At 39.5% G+C, this 21,912-nt stretch overlaps 1 protein-coding gene across 1 annotated transcript in view; it reads right to left on the bottom strand.

Moving 5' to 3' along the window:
• Positions 1-21,912, bottom strand: part of CNTN6 (contactin 6) — a gene marked incomplete at both ends in the record, with an annotated part of 224,593 nt that overhangs the window by 56,268 nt on the left and 146,413 nt on the right. The window contains 4 exons of the mRNA XM_081276135.1: positions 9,510-9,660; positions 11,149-11,278; positions 11,995-12,131; positions 15,198-15,382. Coding sequence (XP_081132261.1) covers positions 9,510-9,660; positions 11,149-11,278; positions 11,995-12,131; positions 15,198-15,382 — 603 coding nt within the window. The remainder of the gene's footprint in view (positions 1-9,509; positions 9,661-11,148; positions 11,279-11,994; positions 12,132-15,197; positions 15,383-21,912) is intronic.

The raw sequence follows: 21,912 nt of genomic DNA, 5'->3' as shown, positions 1-21,912 counted from the left end.
TTTTCTTGACCGATGTACCCTGCCAGAGTATGACTGTCTAGACATTAGTAACCATTCTTTAACTTGTACTCAACTAGGGTCGTTTTGACCCACTTCCCCTCCTGCTCATGATTTTAGATCTCATGTTGTTTGTTTATGGTTTTGAATCATAGCAACAGCCACTGATGATGAATGTGTTTTTTGACTATAAAGATGTTCTCTAACCCGGGGAGGGGGTCGAAGGGTGTAGACTTGCAGCCTGCCCCTTGGCCAGCCAACTGGTGATCTAGACCCCCAGCTGGAAAATAAAGATGGTTCTGTCTCCTGCTCTAAGATCCACTTGGATGGAGCATGGCGGTAATCCCAGCAGCTCAGGAGGCTGAGACAGAAAGATTGAGAGTTCAAAGTCAGCCTTAGCAATGGCAAGGTGCTGAGCAACTCAGTGAGACCCTGTCTCTAAATAAAATACAAACTAGGGCTGGGGATGTGGCTCAGTGGTTGAGTGCCCCTGAGTCCAATCCCTAATACCAAGAAAAAAAAAGATTGATTCAGTGATTTATTGCAATCTCGCCGTAACAGTACTGGGGATTGAACCCAGGGGTACTTTACCTCTGAGTTACACCCCCAGACCTTATTTGGAGATAAGGTCTCACTAGGTGCTAAGGCTGGCCTGTTCTACTGTTCTCCTGCCTCAGCCTGCCCAGTTGCTGGGATTATTACAGAGAGTTCCACTGTACCCTTCAGAACTTATCTTGTCTGGAGAAAAGTCTATATCAAAACTTTAAAAGGGTACCAACTATGACCCAGAGCATACAGCACTACAATAATATAAGGAACCTCTACTGTTCCTCCTTTCCTGGGGTGGAAAAAATTCCTACCCACTCTTTTAAGTGCCATCTCCATGCTCCAATCCAGTGAGGCTTTTCTGAACTTCCAGAGCCCAGTCAGGAGGGGGGCCTCACTGCACATGCCCCAGTGCACAGGAGCTGTGGACCTGTCCCCCCCCCCCCACTCCAAGACTCTGAGCTCATTCAAATTGATAAACCCAGAATCTTCCACGAGAGGTCTGTCAAATTGGTTGGCCACTGTGCTTATAAATAAGTGAAGAGTTTGAAAAGTCACACTTGAGACTCACATTTGTCGCTTCAGATCAGTAGCTCTCAAATTACAAGTCTTGGGTAATTTCGGGGATTCTTGGGGGGAAAACCAGGAATTACTGGAGGGTGAGAAGAAGTGGGAGGGTAAGAGGTGGGACTGTGTTTCTCCCCTCAGGACATTGGAGACAGATGGGATTAATTTCCTTGGTTTCATGAAATGTGTTCTTATATAAGTTCCATTTGGAAAAATTAAAAATCCCATTGCAAAAATTAAATGAGTCAATAAAAGGATAATGGAAAATTAGAGTAAATGACTAAAAGAGGCCATTCTCCTCACTTTGAAGATATTAAAAATAATGATTTCTACACTATTACTCCATATTTTATTTCTTCAAGTATATTGTGGCCGACAGTAATTCTCGATTCATTTATTATTCCTTATTTCTATATGCTCACAGCATCAGTAGGAGTGGATAGGTGTAACAAACACCTCCTGTGAAGCCACATTCTTTTTTTTTTTTTTTTTAAGTAAGGAACGTTGTATTTCCAACATATCAAGTGATCACTTCTAAAGAATCAAACCAGGAACAAAAGGTCATTTGTATAAATTACACAGATAATTGACCTTTTCTGTCTCTAACACCATTGCTGTTGAATATGTATGTAAATTTTGGAAGATCTAAATGTCACTTAGAAATTAGAACCAAGTGTGAACCATAAGCAGACACCGTTCCGGGGCCAATTATGTTCCATATTTTGGAAGAGCAAGGAAACAGAGATTTACACCTCTTTAACAGAGAAATCAGATGAAGGGCTGAACTTTTAGTACAGGAAGCAGCCTTCCAAGGGGAGAGAAGATAAAGAAAGTTTGCATTTTGCCAGATGGGATGTGTACACACAGAGCCCATGATTTCCTGGGGGTTACACAAGACTCTCAGCATCTTTTGGAGGCTGAGAAAGAGAACTTAGAAAAAAAATGCAGATTCTTCTGCTCTCTTCCCCAACTATTGAATCCAAAATCTTGGGCACAGCTCTTAGATTTGCATTTTCCTGTACGGCTCTTCTAGTGCACAGCCAAATGTGAAACCCAAGGATAGCACCCTCTGGATTCACAGCAACTTGACCATGAGCCACACCCCTCCCTTTCTGTCCCAGAATGCAGTATAAAAATTGGCAAGATGCTATTTCGCTTGCAGAACTTCTTTCTTTTGTCATCTCTGCCCCTGGTTTAAAGTCATGGGAAAACATCTTACAGAGGGACATGGCAGTAAGACTCCAGCCCAAGAGAGCCAGGTGAAGCAGCACCCACCCCAAAATGCAGGCAGGGTTTAAAGGCCGTCTTCACATCTTTAATGAACAGGATTCTCCGAAGACCACGGCAGGCAGCTGGTTCTGCATGCACCGTCTGAAAGGGTGAGTTCCCCAGACTGGGGAAGGCCAATGGAGATAAAAGAAGGAGGATTTGAAGGCAAGGGGGAGAAATGAGACGAAGACTGACAGAGGCACACACAGGATTTCTAGCTTGTTACATCTCCTGGTGACACAGGCTAGAGTATCAGATGGCTCCTGACATCTTGAACATGGATTCCCTTGGAAAGCGTCACCTTAACAAGGCTCTCAGGAGTTGAGTGCGAACCATTTAAAATTTTATTACGAAGAGGAAGCACAGAGGGAGGTTGTAATAAGGCTGGCATTATGCAGACTGTCACTCTTCCTTAAACACGGGAACATATGGTTCATTTGCCTACTCGCTAGTCCTGCTACCTGATGTACTAAGCACTATTACATTAAGTAGTTGGTGATACAAAATAAAATTAGGTTTATTTGCTTGTTCCATTAGGAAGCTCAGCAAGGAGGAGGAAGGGGTAGAGAAATGTACTTTCCAGTTGCTGGGGAGAGGCTCAGGCAGCCAAGAGCAGGCTTGAGGGGAAGGGTTATTTCATGACTAAGACTGAGCCCCTGGGACCAAAGGTAAAACCAAAAGGACCAGCAATGGATTAGAAGGCAGCTGTTGTAAAAGATCCAAATAAGCATCAAACGGGGAAAGAGAATCGTATATTTGGATCTGTAGCATTCAGGTAGCCAGATCCTAATTGGCAGATGCCCCACAAGGTAGAATATTCCAGAATGATGTCCAGGAAGGAAATGTAATGGTGACTAAGTGTGGATCACTGAGCCCTGTAACTAAAAGAACCACACTCTCTGGGTAGTTTTGAGAGAAGAATAAAAACACAGTACTTTTTTTTTGGGGGGGGGGATTGAGCTCAAGGGCATTCAACCACTAAGCCCCATCCCCAGCCCTGTTTTGCATTTTATTTAGAGACATGGTCCCACCGAGTTGCTTAGTACCTTGCTTTTGCTGAGGCTGGCTATGGACTCGAGATCCTCCTGCCTCAGCCTCCCACGCTTCTGGGATTATAGGTGTGCACCACCACGCTTGGTAACAAACTACTTTTTAAAGCCGTTTCATTTCTGTGTAAGACCCTATGCCACAAATAGGTTCTTCTCATGGGTATCTTTTTACCCATGAAGAACAGGAAGATCAAATGATTCCCTCCAGTCACAGAGAATGCCCTTTTCTTCTTTCTCCCTCATCTCCTTCCCACCTCCCCATGTTCCCTACCATCTTTCTTCCTTTCCCACAATGGAATATTGTATCCTTGAGGGAAGCCTTGAGGTACTAGTATATTATAACCAAAAAATATTGTATAAACACCACTTATTCAATAAGTGAATATGATCCCACACCACCTAATGGATCCAAACCAGTACATCCAGCAAGGCATGTTCATTTGTCAATTATCCGCGCCACGCTGGGGTTTAATAGCAGCATTTCTGTAGGAACAAGCATACGGAATCCATGATTTGATAAGGTCTGTTCAAAAATGTGTTCACAGGTAAAGGTAATGAATGGGTCACAGCGTCACCGACCTCTTATTTCAAACCTGTGGGAAATGATCCCATTCCGAGACCCAGTTGCCAAGGGTAGAATTTCTACAGTTCAGTGAGTTTGATCGTGAATTCTGAAATTCCTTTTGCATTTAGTTCTTAAAGATCACCCAGGAAAAACAAAAGGGACACCAACATAACTGTATATATTCGGTGACAACTTTGTTCCTCAGAAATATATCAGAATACGTGGGGGAAAAATGCATTTAAAAATTTTGATATATGTAAAGTGCCTGATATACCACCCAGGAAATAGGAGGCATTTTAAAACGGCTGTTTTTATTACTGACAATTTGCCTGACCTGTAGCTGGATTTTATTTTATTTTTATGTTTTCAGGAAATGAGGCAGAAATGCCGGGAATTACTTATGGATTCCATTATTATTGTATCAGTAATAGGACACAATGTCTTCCTGATATGTCTTTGTTTTTATTGTCCAGAGCTATAATTCAGCCTGGGCAAAGCCAAGATGATGTAGGAAAGGTGATCTGTACTGTCTGACAGAAGAGAGCGTGGAGCTGTCTGTCCAGCCACCTAGCATCTCCCATTTAATTCAGGAAATGATCCCTGAACAGGTAGCCAGCAGTCAACGGAGATGAATCTAGGACCTTCAGTTCCTGTCATTTCACCTGCTGAGTAGATAGATCCATCAGGGAAAAAAAAGAAGTAGACAATCAACCTCAGCAAATATGATTCCTTCGGTTGCCAAAGAATGCCTTGCAGAGGTGAGCTGAACCTGGGTTCACCTTGAGCTTCCACAGTGATGTTTTTGGGGTTCCTCTAGTGGGTAGAGGTTAGCATGCACAACTAGAACCTGCATAAATGTTGGAAATGCAGCAATAAAGTCTTCCCATGGTAACAGATTGGGTGCAGACCACCCGGCCTTCCACAGAGACCTTACATTTCGGCCTCATACCGTCCCATGCACGGATAAGTAAGATCTCCTCTCACATTGTCACCAAAACCAGGCAATTTAAAAAGTATTCTAGAAGTTACCAACTGAGAAGTAAAATTGGGGCTTAAACGCCAATCTCTGAATCCCAAGTAACTTTAAAAAAAAAGTTTCTTAAGAAAGGACGAAGAGAACACTTACTGGATTTGCATTTAATCCCCAGGACTAGGAGAGTAATTGGGATATAATAGGTGTTCAGTGTATACTTGTGGCCTTAATGAAAGAATTAACAAATGAACACATCATGGTTCGATTAATTATTAAAGCGTTTGGTTTAACTGAAAAAAGAATCTCTGAAGCCGGTAAAACAAAGTCAATTCTAATTTTCATGGACTTCCACAACACAGAAAATATTTATCGCGTGGGCATTATGTTCCAGGTTTCTGTAGAGCAAGGGGCCCGCAGCAGTGAGTTCGAGAAGGATGCTTACTGCCTTCAAGGAGCTTACAGACTTGCAGGAAGGGCTGTCTGCGACCTCTGCATCCATCTACCCAGATCATGTTAGCTGTTTAGGAATTCACAGCCATCATCACTCCGCTTAGCTTGACCACTTCGTCACCTTAGCAAATCATTAAGTCACCTATGAAGCTATAACTAACAGAACTTGCCATTTTTAACGTTCTCTATAGATTTCAAATATGGAACTTGTGCAGGGTGCCACCGCACAGAGAGTCTTTAATTTTTCCTAAGGGTGTTTTCATATTATTTCATCTGAAAAGAAACCCAGCAAACAGTGATTCCTAATAAAAAGAAAAGTACACAGAAGCAGAGTAGTTTTATTCAAGGTCATGCTACTCATCAATGACAGAACCGAGATCAGAAATCCTGTTTTATAATTCCTAGTGTGGGGCTCTTTGTAATGCACCCTGGGGTTTCCCACAAACACATACCATTTGCTTCTCTTCAGTGTAAGTGCTATTTCCAAACCCCTGACATCTTCAGGAAGAAGCAGATGGACACTGCATGACCTTTCACTCCTAGCAGGAAGCCAGAAGCCCTAGGACCCTTGAATGCCATTATCCTGAGTTCAACTGCAGGAAGACTGTCTTCACAGACAGTCAACCCTGCATACAGATACCTACTGCAAACACAGAACCCTTAACCTCATCTTGACTTTGAAGATGGTACGTGAGCTAATAAGAAGCATGCTGGCCATATTAAGAAATGTCCCTCCAACTCAGTCCTTCAGAGAATGAATTTTGGAACTTTTTTTTTTCTAGGATCCTCAGAGAGAAAAAGATGTAAATATGGAGAGAGAAGCTTGCTTCACGTGTAAACCTCATCACCTACGAGATCTGGGAGGGAAGGTCTCAGTTCACAGAAGACTGGAAGCCACTGTCAAATATATATATATATATATATATATATATATATATATATATATATATATATATATATATATATATATATGTCTCCACCATTTTTGATAGGTAGGCAATACAGGATGATTTCTTTGAATAGGCTCCTTCAGAATCTTCTCCACCATCTCTAGGTAGTTACACTGTATTGGCGTCAGGATTTAGTGACAGAGTAATTTCAAAGTAGGCAGTACCATATACAAGTTTTACAATAGAAACTAAAAATGTATCTTTGCCCACGGAGGTATTTCCAAGGTCAAGAACCAAAAACCGACTTCTACTTGGAATCGTTGTAAAAATTTAAACCTCTCTCTGTAGCTCCCTTTTTTATTCTTCCCGTATATACAATTGAGTCTTGCAGAAAACCAGAAGTCTGAGAAGGTTGAAGTTTTCTTGTGCTTTGAGATTGACATGAAATATTCAACTCCATATGAAATTAAAGAAAAATATGTGCTGGGACTCAGTGTTCTGTGTTGGAGTTTTGGGATGCGGCCTTATTGAATTTGCAAAATGGGCCAGATCATCTCAAATCCCCCTCTAAATTGTCCCACCGAATGGACGGTGTCTACTTCCGCGATAAACCTTGCATTTTATAATCAAATAATCAAATCTAAAATGTAATTTCCCAGCGAACCTCTGTGTCCAACACTCTGTCTCTGGCTCTTAAGATATTTAATTTCATTTGCTTTGGAAATTGGATAGCTGCCCCAAGACACACATACACATACACACATGCACCAGAGACAGACATATTAAATCAAATAACCTGAATCCGTAGGTTCTACCTGTAAGGAGAAATATTTTGTGGCAATACCCACCATTAAAATAAATATTGTCCTCTCTGAGTCATGGGTCCACTGTGGTCGATATTTTCAAGCTAAATGCAATCAGTTTGCTAGAACTTGGGATCTGTCCTGGTAACTCTGTCTTGATAGTAGCTAGAATCTTCTTAATGGACTCTACTATCTCTACAATAAACAGTGGTTCCTTCCTTCTCCAATTTTCCCCTTCTACTTGTTTGTAAGTCTCTGTTAAAAGGCTGCTAAAAGCCATTAAGCCAACACAAACAGAAGTGTCAGTGCCAAATTCCCCAATAAGTGGTTTAAACCCTGCACTTAGCGAAACGAGTCAGGTCAGGAGGACAGGACAGGACGGGAAGCACCCAGAGACACTGGCTCTGTGACCCTTAGCAAATTACTGCTCCGTGTAATCTACACAAGCAAGAGATGCATGTCCATAATTACTGCATTTTGCTGGGTCTCAGTTATTGTTTTTTTTTCAACTGTTTAGAGCTCGCATTTAGGAGATCATGTGATTCTTTCCTTGAAAAAAAAAATACTGTAATGAAATCCTAAAGCAAGAAGGGGGTAGAAATGCAGAAAAATAACTAGCACTCAGAAATCACCGGGGTCATCTCTTTCATCACAAGAAGACGGGGCTGAATCTGCTGTAAGTATGAGTAACTGTTCTGAGGCTAAAAAAGACCCCACATGCATGCTATATGGAACAAATAAAAATTAAATAAAAACCTGAAAGTTTGTTTTAAAAAGTGGTCCCCTTGTGCTCTTCAATTGTTTTTAATTTCTTGGCTATTTATTTATTTTTCTCATTTTCTTACCTTTCCCTAACCCCTATTCCTTTTTCCTTCTCCTCCCCACGCATCCTATGACTTGGTCTTAGAGGTGAATGACCTCTAAGGAGGTAATGGGAGGTAAGTGGCAGTCATTTTGGCTCTTTGGGATCGCACTTTAGAGTCATCTTATTAAATGAGGCAGAGCTCATCCATTTAACCAGACCCACAACACAGAGGCTTGTGTTTGGTATCAGCAGATCTCTGCAGCTTTCCTATTCCACAGCAGTGTATTCAAACCTTGATTAGATTTTAGAAATGCAAGAGGAAATATTGAAAAAGTATCCACATCCCAAAGCATCAGGAGTCCTCACAGCAACCGCCCAGACAGCGGATATGGAGAAAGGGGCCCAACAGGGAACGGGACTCCAGGGTTCCCTTCTCCTTTCTTTGCACCGTGGGTTTGAAGCACCTGCCTTCATGGCTGTAGGCATTTCCCCCAGGGTAATTTTTCTTGAAAGCTGGGGATGCTCTACATATCCTCTCTTTCTGACTCATTGATGCATCTCACATATAGTTACCATTGAGTTTTGGGTCTGTGCCCAGGCTCGGGGCATACCAAGATCAATTCAACAGAATTCCTATCTGGAGAAAAGCTTTCGTCGAGGGATATAAAAATCTCTGGAGGAAGGAGAGAATGAGGAAGAAAGCAAGCCCTCAGGAATTCCCCCCCCCCTCTCCCCTACCTCTCATTGCACACATGGAAAGCTTGGAAACACAGTTTCTGGGATAATGTGTCACTTGATCTGACCAATGCAGATCTGTCTGTGGTTGTTGTATCCCTCTTCCTTGCCCATAGGTGCGATCTTGGCACTAGAAATACCAAAATAGGGTCTCACACCCAGTCTATGTCAATGAGCGCTCATTCATAGCAGGATGTCCCTGCCCACCTGATCCCTGAGTGACACCTGTGGGTCATTACCACCCAGCTGTAGCTGCGGTCTGGTCACTTCTTTTGCATACAAGGTTCCAGGACTTAATGGAATGGATGTGCTGTAAGCAGAGAGAAGCACCTGTCATGCTATTCTAGAGAGCAAGCCCGGGCTGCTCTAGGATTTCTGCAGTGCACACACATCCTTTCTTTCTCTACAGGTTCCTTTACCTTTTCTCTTATATGGCAAATTCACTTTGTCATGGGGAAAACACCTGAGTGACTACCTAAAAACCACACCACCTGGTGTGTGCCTGAGTCTCTCTTCCATGTTCTTCTCACTGGTTTCCTTCTCAGCAGGCCAAGTCAGAAAAAATGCCTTCAAACCCAGTGTCCAAAAAAGATCTTTCAAGGATATTAAAAAAATAGACCTATTCCAAGTGCATGGACCAAAACTAACACAGTCAAGTGACACAAACAGATGCTAGCACTTGAAGATACTTTTTTTTTTCCAGAATCATGCATAAAATGCATGCACCTCCGTGTACGCCTCTAGAAGTTTCTCATGGACAAAAGAAGTTGGGGAGACCTAGTCAACCCTGAACATTTCAGAAGACGCTCTGTTACAGAATATTTAAGTATTTTTTTTTAAGAAAACGAAGATTGTTTTACCTTTTGCTCTGTCTCATGTTCTCTGTCCCTCTTTTCCAAGAGATAGCAGCTCTGGGGAAAGCATTTGGTTTGCATTCGATAACAATTTCCCCACCAACTTGAACAACTGAGTTTTTTTTAATAGGGTTTCTGGAGAAATCAGGAGCAGAGGCTAAAAACAAAATTAAAAATTAAAGTGTTAAATGACTTAATTAACACAGAGCGACTCGGGAGGTAGCTCAGTATAATAGATAGAATCTAATATTTGTGGTCAGAACTCTTTTCTCAAGCTGTCCTGGGGCCAATTGCTGACAACATTTTGGAGTCCCTGCTTCAATTTGTAAAATGCAGATGATGATAGATATTACGTGAGCCGGTCAAGGTCAGGATTAAAAGAAATAACAGTTGTCAGTTCGACAGCATAGTACCTGGTACCGACTCTGTGCTCCATAAACGTGATCTATTGTTGCGTTGGTTGTGTTCATTGAAATAACAGAAGCAAGTTGGTAGAGAGGAAGAAAGTTAGAAAAAGCCACGTTCCTAACACATTGCTCTAATATGAGTATTATGCACACATTTAGGTTATGTTGAACTTGCCGTTGGTTCTGATAGCAACAATTTGTGGCTATAAGAATCCTACCACATTTTAAATTTCAAATTTATTGTTTTTTTTTTTTCCCCCAGTAACACTATAGGTTCAGTGATGGTAAGAATCACTTTCGTTTTAATAAGTTTTTTAATTTTAGGGCTTAGTACATAATAAATAGTCAATAAAGTGAGTAAAGGAAATAAGACATCAATGAATGACCAGTGCATGGAAGCTCAGTCAAAGTGAGTCTCCTTGTTTTATCTTTGATCCTTTATTTCCTTTCTCCTTCCTAACACTTAAGAAAAAGCCTTGGATTTGAAGATCAGGAAGTCACTTATAGTTTCAGACACCACTCTTTAGATTTCACCAAGTATCACTCTTGCACTGCCCAGCCTCAACATTTCCTGTGACGGAAAATCATTTCCCCAGTTTTCTTTGGAGTGTGGAAGTCGTGACTAAGTTCTAGTGAATGACAGAAAAGAAGCTTGCTATAGAAGTTCAGGGAAATGTTGCCTTTCTCATCAAGAAAACGGGCGTGGTCAGTGCTTAACCTCCCTCCTCTCTGCAACAGGGTTGGAGACTTCATTTCTAGAGCCATCTTGAAACCTTGTGTGTTGCACAGGGAAAAGGTGTAAAAAATACTACTGCCAAGTTGACAGCTGCTTCCCCTCTTGGTAGAGTAAGTCCCCTTTTGTTAAGTCTCTTCACATTGTGATTTTCTTTTCGTGCGCATCTGAAGCTAAGTATCCCTTCTGCTTTGATTGGCAGCTGAAAATATCCTTAATGGATTCATTTGAGCTGTATTCAAACCCTCAGGCCAGAATCAGGGTGGAGGAACCTCTTCTGATTTGAACACTCCCCACAGTAGGCACTTTCTCAAACATTAATGTGTTGTCCACGCAGAATAATAATTGTACCCTTAAATTGTATGAAAAGCTTACTTTGATATTTCTCATTATTTCAAGAGAAAGCCATTTTTAATTTACAGGAAAGTCGTGTTCAGATAGGTATGATTGTTGCCCACGATAGCATCGTCATTTTGCATTTTCTGGATGTACATGAATGACTTACCTAAAACTCTCAACTCTGCATTTGCGTAAATGATCTGATACTTGTTTTCTGCAGTGCATTGGTAGACACCAGAATCTGACACATTCAGCATAGTTATCATGAGCGTGCCATTATCTATTTGAATTCTCTCCTAATAAAGGAAAAAAAAACATATGTAAAGCTACTAGATCATGAATATAAGCACTTGCTTTACCAGAAGATGTTATTAAAAAAACGTGTGTGCAAATCTCTGAAATGTGATACTTTGGTGTATTACTTCATGATCCTGAGATTTCTGAAGTTTTTTTAAAAAATGGAAATATACGTAGTATAATTTTAGCGGCTAGAATATTTCATGCTATTTCATTTCGGAAAAAATTGGCACTGTTTGCACCAAATGCACATTAATTTTGTGTTAAATGATATATGAAGTATTTGGAAAAAATCCACCAGTCCAGCAATTTCAAAAAACATGGTTGACAGCAATATCACATGAATGTCATGGTTAGAATATTATCTGGACTTCATATTGTAAGGCATCGAAAAGTCTTGAAATGCAACAATCTGACAAATTGCCACTTCAGTTCTAAGTTGGAGGATAGGAACTTTCCCTTACCACAGCCTACCGTAAAGAGGACCTCGACAACCAAAATCTGTTACTGAGTTCCATGTGGGGTATAGAAATACAATTTGAATATTATATTGAAATGGTACATGGTACAATTTTAACGTAAAACTACGAATTTCAATATAACTTTCCCATTCTCGAAGGCTAGTCAACATAGGCTGGGGGTCCCGGTATCAATGATGATTATTAACAAAACATAGCAGATCAGGTGAAGCTTTCCCAGCAACAGGGCTGCTTACCTCTGAGTGGATGCGTTCGCCATTCTTCAACCACGTATACCAGGGAGCTGGCTTTCCACTAGCTTTGCACTCCCAAAACAAGCTGTCATAGATAGAGAGGTATGTATTTTGGATTTTTTGTTCCCATTCTGGAGGAGCTGTTTAAAAAAAAAAAAGGCAAAAATAATTGGCAAGGCAATCACCTAGGACACGGCCCTGTTCCCAGGACCAGGTTGACTGGGTCCAGAGGAAAGGTATACATGTGATTTGAGAGAGGGGAGATACAGGAGCTTCAGTGGGAGTAACAGAAGTCTGCTGCAAATATCATTAGGTATTCGGCTGAGGTTCAATATTTGCTATCTGTCCTTTTGCTGTACCTGCAGGACCAGCCAGAAGTAGGATCCAAATGGAGAACAGAGCCAGAGAATGATGTGAAACTAAAGGTGAGAACAAAGGTCAATTTGGAAAATACAGGCCAAATCTGAACCCGCTGTGGGCCAGATTTGGTCTCAGCTAACAAAAAATGAAGCATATCTTTTTAGGAAACAATCACAACTCAATCGTTAGGAGCGTCACCCAAATGTGAGCCTCTACATCCTACAGGATGACAATCCAATACTTTTGGATTCTCTGGAGTTTGACACAGATTCAGTACCTAACTTTGATCCTGAGTACAGGCCTTCCGAAAATATTATTTTCCAATATGAAAAAGTACTGAGGCAAAAAGAAAATGTACACATGATATGAATATAAGGTGGTATTAGCTTTCACTATTATTCATGTAAACAGGTGGGGTACACATTAATTGTTTTAAAATGAGTATTTCTTCCATGAAGATGATTGGAAACTGTCCAAACATGCTAATCGACCCCCCTCCTTTATTTAGTTCTGTCCTGGTATATATATATATATATATATATATATATATATATATATACGAGTGAGATATTTTAAATGGGTAATAGCAATTAATTTTATTTGTAGCCAATTTTTTTTTTTGCAGAGATTTAAGATAACCTGCTCAAGATGACAAATTTAGAAAAGAGAGAAGTCACAATTTGAATTCTACGAAGATAGCCTAAGTGAAGAACTGGTGTTTAGGATGTTTGTTGGGGAATGCGATCCCAAAAGGAAACTATCAGAGAAAGGGTAATTCAATAGGGAAGCAGAGAGAGTCAATGTAAGATGAGTTATGGAGTTGACCACCAACATGGGCCATTTTCACCCCATCCCAGGTAAAGAATTCTAAAGAGTCTTTGTACATTTCCTACTCAGGGGAAGCATTGATTCACTAGTTTTTGTTGATCGTCACCTAAGGGTAGTGTTGGTATAAACTACCAGCACGGACAGGATGCACATGCAAAAATGCTAAGCAGGTTCCTAAACAGACCAAAAGACTCAGCTCAAGAAACAAGAGGTACTCAGTGTGGTCCCCTCTGTCACGGTGCACCTATAGAATGCAGTGCTGAGCTGGTCCCTGTAGCAATAGTTGGAATAAGAAGTGGAGCCATGAGAACCTAAAATGGTGCACAACATAAAACCCAGGGCTGTCTGACTTTCAGATTTTTCTACTATAACATCTGCCTCTAGGAAGACAGTGGTCCTTCAGGGCCCCTCTCATGGGGGGGAGACTTCTCATGATATCACTGGTGTGGAAAACTAAGGGCAGGAATTTCACCAGTGAACATCAGTGTAACAACCAGTTACAGAACATGTCTTCTAAAGCCTTGAGGGACAGATCCAGGCAACTAACAGGGTGTGATGATAACACTGAAGCTTGTTTCTTCATGTTATTAATCAAATTTTAAAATCTGTAGATACTTGTTGGAAAATTGTCTTAGTATACATTTGACCTCAGAGGAAAAAAAATTCATATCCATATACAATCTCAATAGCTCACAAAGCTTTTTAATCTAATTCTTCACTTCTTGTCATAATTCTAGCATTAACTGAATGTCAACATTGTCTGGATGCTTAGCATCCTGATGAGCAAAGTGTTCAATCTTCAACCATATAGCAATTACATGGATAAAAGCTTAGAGTTTAGTGTCTACCATACCAGCATGAGATTTAGATTTTTTTTTTTTTTACTTCTATCAACGAGTAATAGAAAATCACCGGACTTCTCTGACCATGTTCTCTTCTTTTGTAGTGGTAAAAAGAATTTAATACCATGATTCTACTGAAAAAAAAATCTGAATTTCTTTCTTACTGTTTCCTTGACACAGGATACTAAATTCCAAAGACTTTCATTTAAAAAGCAGTTAGTATTAAAATTTTTTTTTCCTTTGGAAACATTGATAAAACTGCTAGGGAATCATTGGTAGGAAATCATACTCTATATTTAAAATAGTAGTTTTCATTTTGAGTTAAAATTGAAAATTCTAAAAGAAATGGAAAATAATATAACCAAGGCACAATATGTTATCCACACAGGACACTGAATTGGCATTCCCATGACTTTTCTAGTTAACCGAAAGATAATTATTTTTTTTTCCAATATGTTTTTCATTGATTTTAAACATGTCACATAGGAGAATATTTTTAGATATGTGTAAATACACTTTTAAAAACTTCTGTGATGCAGGCTTCAAATTTTTCAAAGATATTAAGGATGTTTTAAAAGCATCAAACATTTTAATAATTCCCAGGTATATCTTATGGTGTATTTGATGTAAAAAAAATAATAGTTCCAAGCAAGTGCATATTTTGGCTTGGGTGAAAGAGAGTGTAGACAACTTTTTAGATAATTTATTAATTTATTATCTCACTTAGTTCATAAGTTATTTTGGTACATATATATTTTAATGAGGTAATACCCTTATTTTTCTGTGCCCTTCACATGGGCAAAGTCTACAATAAATGGAAACAAATACTGCAAACCACCATTCAATATGATATTTTTCCTATCATTTTACTAAATTCCACTTTGATTATAATTAAGATCACCATAGGCTGCTGCTACTGAACGTTTTATAGAAGATATATGGGAGTCCCTGTTACCTTATATTATAAGTATTTTGTAGCATCAATATGACATGGCTGATATCTCCCAGGCAATTGTAATAAACAATACCATGGTGACAGGATGTATTTTAGAGATGGTCATTCCTACCTGCCAATCATTGTGTTAAGCACCCAACCTGGAAGTGCATTTCTCCTATAACATGGTAATGACATTTGCCATTCACTGAGTGATATTACGGAATATTTTATTTGCTCACCATAAAAAATCAGCTGACCCTTGGCGAGGTTTCTTCCTCGAAGGTTGCCTGCAAGGCACTCGTAGAAGCCTTCATCTTCTTGTCGGAAGCTGGGGATTTCGAGGACGGCTTTGGATTTGCTGTATTTGACTTTCCCTGGCAACGGGCTTCCGTCCAACCTCCTCCAACTAATGTCAGGGACTGGACTAAACAGTTAGACTTCATTAGAACAGATGACGGTTTAATCTTTATGACAGAAGGATAAAACAAGAGCATCCTTAAAAACAACTCTGGAGAAAAAAAAATTCCATCAATCTATGGTATCGTGACTCGTTTTCCGATCGTGCAATCATTCGCCATTCACTCATTCATTTATTGAACTCTTGATTAAGGACCTGACGTGTGCCAGTCACTGTACTAAGCTCAGGGAATCCATTGATGAATAAAATAGACATAGGCTCTCTGCCCTCACATTGCTTAGAGACCAGCAGAGACACATTACATCAACAAATAATAACAAACATACTTGCAATTTGTAATTGAAACAAAAGGAATAGGAGCCAGAGGTAGTAATAAGATTGCATCAATTTAAAGGTGATAGTCAAGGAAATTCTTGGTGAGAATGTGGCATTTAAGACTAATCAGGCTTTATATTTATTCACAGATTCTAAAGCAAACATGTAGATGCCTCTATATCTGAATTGATACCAACGGGTAACTAGTAAACATTCCAGATGGGTGCTTAGATTATAAAGGGGATTCAGTACAGTAAAACAGATCCATATAAATTGAGTTTCTATAATCCTCAAAGATTCTACTAATTTATACACTATTAAAAAAATAAAAGTCAACTTATACCATACCCTGTCTCCTCTTAGAAAGGATTTATTTCATCTATAGAAATTGACTAATATCTCAAATCTGATATTTTTAGTTCAATGGGGGATGTCTTTAAATAAAGCAAAAATAAACTTTATAATATCTGAAATAAAGTATCCAACCTTAAGGAATGAGCTTAGGATCCCTGGTGTAGACGGTCTCACGATCATAGTTATAAAGAAATGCAGGCTTGAAGCAACAGGACATCAGAAAAACTTTCACTAATAAACTGCACGCTTGCAAAATGAATCTGTGGTCTATTGAGACAAACATCTCTCCTTTCTTACTGTCTAGCCATTCTCATTTCTTGTAGATGTTCATATGATTTAAATATTTTCACTCTCCTTATATTTCAAATTGATAATAAGAAGTCATTCTGCAAAGTCCAATTGTTAAGTGTTGCAGGAGAGGCGGGTTTCTTCAAGTCACTGAAAGTCACGTGAGAGATTCATCCGATCACACACAAAGGCATTGACACAAGATTTGTAGAGTTGGAGCAGGAAACAGCTCCCAGAAATGGGTGATGACCTGGGAGCAGATTCAAATATAGCAGGGAAACTAATGAAGCCTTATGAATTCTTCCTGGCAGAACACTATGATCCTCTTGTGAACATCAAAGATAGAGCCCAGAAAACCATACCACATGCTCACAGGTACGTGTCAGAAATCCGGTCCTAATCAATGTTTGGGTCAATTATTGTTCTCAGAGTGACCATACATTTACAGTTATAACTTGAATTTTGTTAAACACAAAATGAAAAGAATTACTATCCTAAATTTACTTTTAGCCCTTTTAAGAAGATTTCTCACCTGCCACAAATTTAGGTCGATATTTTTATTAAATGGGCAGATTCCCATTTAATTGGATTAATTCCCACTCAATTAACCTTGAGTGACCGGTTTTCATACTTATTTTATGAAATACCTAACCAACAAAAATGAAGTCCTAGAAGAAAATTTACTAAGAAAAATATTGATAAAATCTGGTAAATTTCATATTATACATTTCTCATTCATTTTAAACATATATATGCATTGCATATGTGAACATATTAATATTTTTGTGTATGGGTTGCTGGGATATGGTTTTTTTACACTTTTACACTTTTCTTTTTTGGCTTATTTCTATTTTCTATGAATTTCCCACAATGAGCATGCACTACCTGTGCAATAAAAATCTTCTAAAGAAACTAATTTATAGGGGTTGGGGATTTAGCTCAGTGGCAGAGCGCTTGCCTAGCATGCACAAGGCCTTAAGTTTGGTCCTCAGCCCTGGAGAAAAAAAAAAAAAAGCTAATTTATAAAGAGAAAAATAAATAGAAGCTCTTAGACTTGTCTGAATCCAAGATGCTTTGTTGTCTTTTGATGGAAGTGCAACTCTGAAGCTTAGGACAGATTTGTACAAAATACCCAACTGAAAAAGCTTCTAACCTGAAGTATTCAGGCAAAAAAAAAATAAGTAAAAATTATATTTTTTTTCTCCTAGATATGTCTTAGCATTTTCTATAGATTGTGAAGATAGAAGTCATTTTTTGCATAACTCAATACTATAATAATAATTGTAATAAAACTACCACAAATATTTCCCTTTTATTAAACACAGCCTCTGTGCCAGCTGCTGTGTAGGTGGACAGTATGTGCATTATGATTTTATAGACCTTTTCTGTAGCTAAAAGAGGCAGAGCAGGGATTTGTGGCTGTGTGTTGTGGTCTCAAAAGCGACTCACCTATCAGGAGACAGGTGAAAAGATCATCCCGTAACAGCCTAAGTCTCTGCCCTTTCACAAAAGTGGGTTTCCATTGCCAGTGGCCCCACTGAGAGGAATCAAGAAGAATGAGTTCAACTTGTCCCAAGTATTCCAACTTTCTCAAGGAGAAAGGACTCGGTGACAATAGGGGGTCCCACTGGAAAAGCGCTTTTACCCTGGATAGTAGAAAAGACCTTTCCTGTACTGACATACTGTTCCAAAAGTGTGAAAAGATCAGCCTGATCGTTTGTACCCCGGATTCCCAAGAACCTTCACCATCACCAACCTGTACCTGCATCACCTTGTAGCAAAGACCTTCCAACTCCGAGAGCTGACCTCACCTTCACAAAGACAAAGCAGAAAGCACCCAGGGATTTACAGGCCCCCCCCCCAGCAGCCCTAACCAGTAACTGACATAGGGTACTGGTGCAGATGCTCGGGGTCCCACAGCTCTGCTGTGAGACAACTCTGGGGCCACCTGCAGTCTTTCCTGAAGGCAGGAGGAGAAAGGTGAGCCTACCTCCTGTGGCCTCTGCCTGGTCATTGTCTCTTTCCTGCCCCACATGACCATTCTGTCAAGGGTTCTTTCTCAGAATTCTTATATTCAAGTTTCAAAAAATTATCCTCTCAGGGTCGATCTCTTGGAAAACTAATGAATTAGGATGCCTTTTAACACTCTATGCGACTTTGAGTTCCATAGTCAAGTGCAAGGAATTCTTAAATGTGTTTCAATATGGCCTTTCTGCATAGGTATTAGACTCCCATAAAGTCTGTAGAAATAAACATTGATGGCCCAGAAGATCAGAAACAAGTAGCGGACCACTGTGAAAAACCAGGCATTGTGAAACATATTCTAAGAACTTACTATTCTGTAGGGCCAAAAATAAAAGCCAAATGCAAAAAAAAAAAAAAAAAAAAAAAAAAAAAAAAAAAAAAAAAAGGCAGAATAAACTTGGAGCTGAACATAGGAAAAGTTCTAGTATTTTCTAGGATTTTCAGTGTTTCTTTTCTAAGAAATTTTCTGGAGATTCTAGAAAATACTAGAACCTTTCCTATGTTCACCTCCATGTTTTTTCTCACCCAGGTTATATGTGGAGTGATGAATATTTGCTACACAATTCAATTACTGAGAAGGAAATAAGATCATGTGTGTTGTGTTTTTTTTTTTATATATATTACCTTTAAAGTTTGAAGGCTACAAGATTCTAAGTTGACAGAGGATATTTGTTTGCAGTCCAGAAGCCCAATTCTTGTTATTTTTACTTCATCTAATTGGAAGTGGTGCCAATAGGAGAGAGCTCTGGATCAGATATGGCCATGGGAGGTTTGCACACCAAGGTCACCTTGATGGTCCAGCATGGAGCCAAGACAGACCAGCCTAAGGCATGCAGACTCAACTCTGCAGCTACTTTCCAAGAGTGATTGATGTCAGGATGTCTTTGCTCTGGGTTTTTGAGTGGGATACTAACTTCAAGCATCTAGTCCATAGTTTACCAGAAATGCATTAAGAAAACACAGAAGAAGCACACTTGGAATTCTTTGCACACACCTAGGTCAAGTCATGCCTGGTGCAAACAAAGCAACAAAGCAAAACAAAACAACTCTTGGAACATTCTAGTTTATCAAAATATTCCCTTTTTGTCTTCAGCCCATTTGAATCATTTTCCTGCTGCTTTCAACCAAATGTGACCTCACAAATAGATCCAGGACACAAGGGTAGCTGGGTTTACCTTCTACCAGTGTGATTGAATTGTATGATAGGGTGGATTCCTTCTGCATTTGATATCCTCTGTTCAAGATATTTTAGAAGTCTTGAAGCAACCAACCCACAAAAATATGGACTCAAAAGTTCCAAGAATTTCATATTCACACACACACACACAAAAAAAAAAAACGAATGAGAGATAAAAGAAGTTTTTATAAGATTTCATAATTAATAATTAGATGCTCAGAATTTTCTCTGATCTGTTATATCATTGCTGTGTATGAATATCATGATTCTATTGATTATTCCTAGTCATGTGTAATGGTTTAGATATGAGGTGTCCTCCGAAAGCTCCTGTGTTAATAGAGGAATGTTCAGAGGTGAAACGATTGGATTTTGAGAGCTGTAACCAATTGGGACATCCTAGTTTGAATGGGCTAACTGGGTGGTGACGATAGGTAGGTCAGGCATGGCTGGAGGAGGTGGGTTACTAGGGGCTGCTCTGCAAGGATTCCTGGTCACCATGAATGGAGTAGTACTCCTCTACCACACTGTTTTGGTCTGCTTTTTTTTGTTGTTGTTGTTGTTGTTGCTGTGACTAAAAGATTTGACCAGAAGAATTTCCAGGAGGAGAAATTTATTTGGGGGCTCCTGGTTTCAGAGGTCTCAGTTCATAGACAGCTGGCTCCATTCCTTGGGGCTAGAGGTGAGGGTGTACATCATGGCAGAAGAGTGTGGCAGAGGGAACCGGCTCTTAGGAAGATCAGAAAGGAGAGAGAGAGAGAGAGAGAGAGAGAGAGAGAGAGAGAGAGAGAGAGAGACACTCCACTCTCTAAATACAAAATATAAACCTGAAAGTTATGCTCTAATCCAGCACTTCCTCTGGTCAAATGCTGCCCATCTTCAATCACCATTCATTAATCCCCTGGTGGGATTAATTCATTGGTTTAGATTAAGGCTCTCATGAGCCAATCATCAGACCTCTAAACTTTCTTACATTGTCTCACACATGAGCTTTTGGGGGATACCTCATATCCAAACCATAACAGACACCCTCCTACCATGATGATCTGTCTGCCTCACATTGAGCCCAGATTCTTAGGGTGAGTTAACCATGAACTGAACTGTTGAAACCATGATGTAAAGTTGTGCTCATCAGGTATTTTGGTCACAGCCGCACAAAAACTAACACAGAATGTGAGACACAGACTCAAGGACAAGGACTCTAAAACCGCTGACTTTTCTAAAAAAATGCGTTTTAACGACAGTTTTCATTTTATCCTCAAACTTCTAAGGTAAACAATGATGAACTACTTTACAGTTCATGCCTTCTCTCTTATTCGGAGTCCTAAACAGACAAGTGGATGGAAAGAACAGGAAGACATGAAAGAAAAATGAAACAACGTTAGCAGTGAGATTTAAAGTTTAACGTAAATTAATTGTGCTAATGCATATTATTCTGTGTAAATAAAAATGATTATAATAAAGTTATAGTGGTATAATATTATTTATGCAATACAAAGAGAAGTAAGACTCCTATATTTAGCTGTATTTTGTGGCATGTTTATGAGCACAATTTTTTTTCACTCACAGAATTGGAATTAATAATAATATATCATTCATAGGTTTATTATGAGGATTAAGTGAGATAATCCATGCCGTTACTAACACAGTAAACAATATGCTTAAACATGCATAATAAAATGCAATAATCTAATATGATAAATAATGTGACTGATCAGGTCAAAAGGGAGAATTTGTTTATCATTTATCATGCCCAGAGAATGAATTATCTATATGATATAGATGTATGTGTTTGTTTTCTCTGTTAAGGAATTTCTACGATTAGACTTTCAATACAAATAGATTTACCAATCATTCATAAACTAAGTTCAGACCTCCACATCAAAAATGAAAAGGCTACAAAAATGTTTTAGTTGCCTTTTGCAGAGCTGTGACCAAAATACCTGATAGGAACAGCTTAAAGGAAGGAAAGTTTATTGGGGGCTCACAGCTGCAGAGATCTCAGTCCATGGATGGCGGACTCCATGGCTCTGGGACCAAGGTGAGGCAGACCAACATGGCGGAAGGGCCCAGCAGATATTCAGCTCATGGAGGGTCAGAAAGCATAGAGCAGGGCAGTACAAAGGGAAGATGCACTCTTCCAGGGAATACCCTCAGAGACCCACCTCCCCAGCCACACCCCACCTGCCTGAAGTTACCACCTGGTCCATCCATTCCAACTAGGATGGACTGATGCGGCTACAGCTCTCACAATCTGATCTTTACACCTCTGATTATTTCTGCATTAACATAGAAGATTTGGGGGAACACCTCACATCCAAACCACAGGAACAAGAATGGATATAAGTCCCTCAAAGTCAATTTCCTTCCTCTGGCACTA

This window comes from Spermophilus citellus (genome assembly GCF_964194105.1).
Source record: "Spermophilus citellus genome assembly, chromosome: 19".
Taxonomy (NCBI): Eukaryota; Metazoa; Chordata; class Mammalia; order Rodentia; family Sciuridae; genus Spermophilus; species Spermophilus citellus.
The sequence above is the reverse complement of the archived record's forward strand: the minus strand, read 5'-3'. Positions and strand labels throughout refer to the sequence as shown.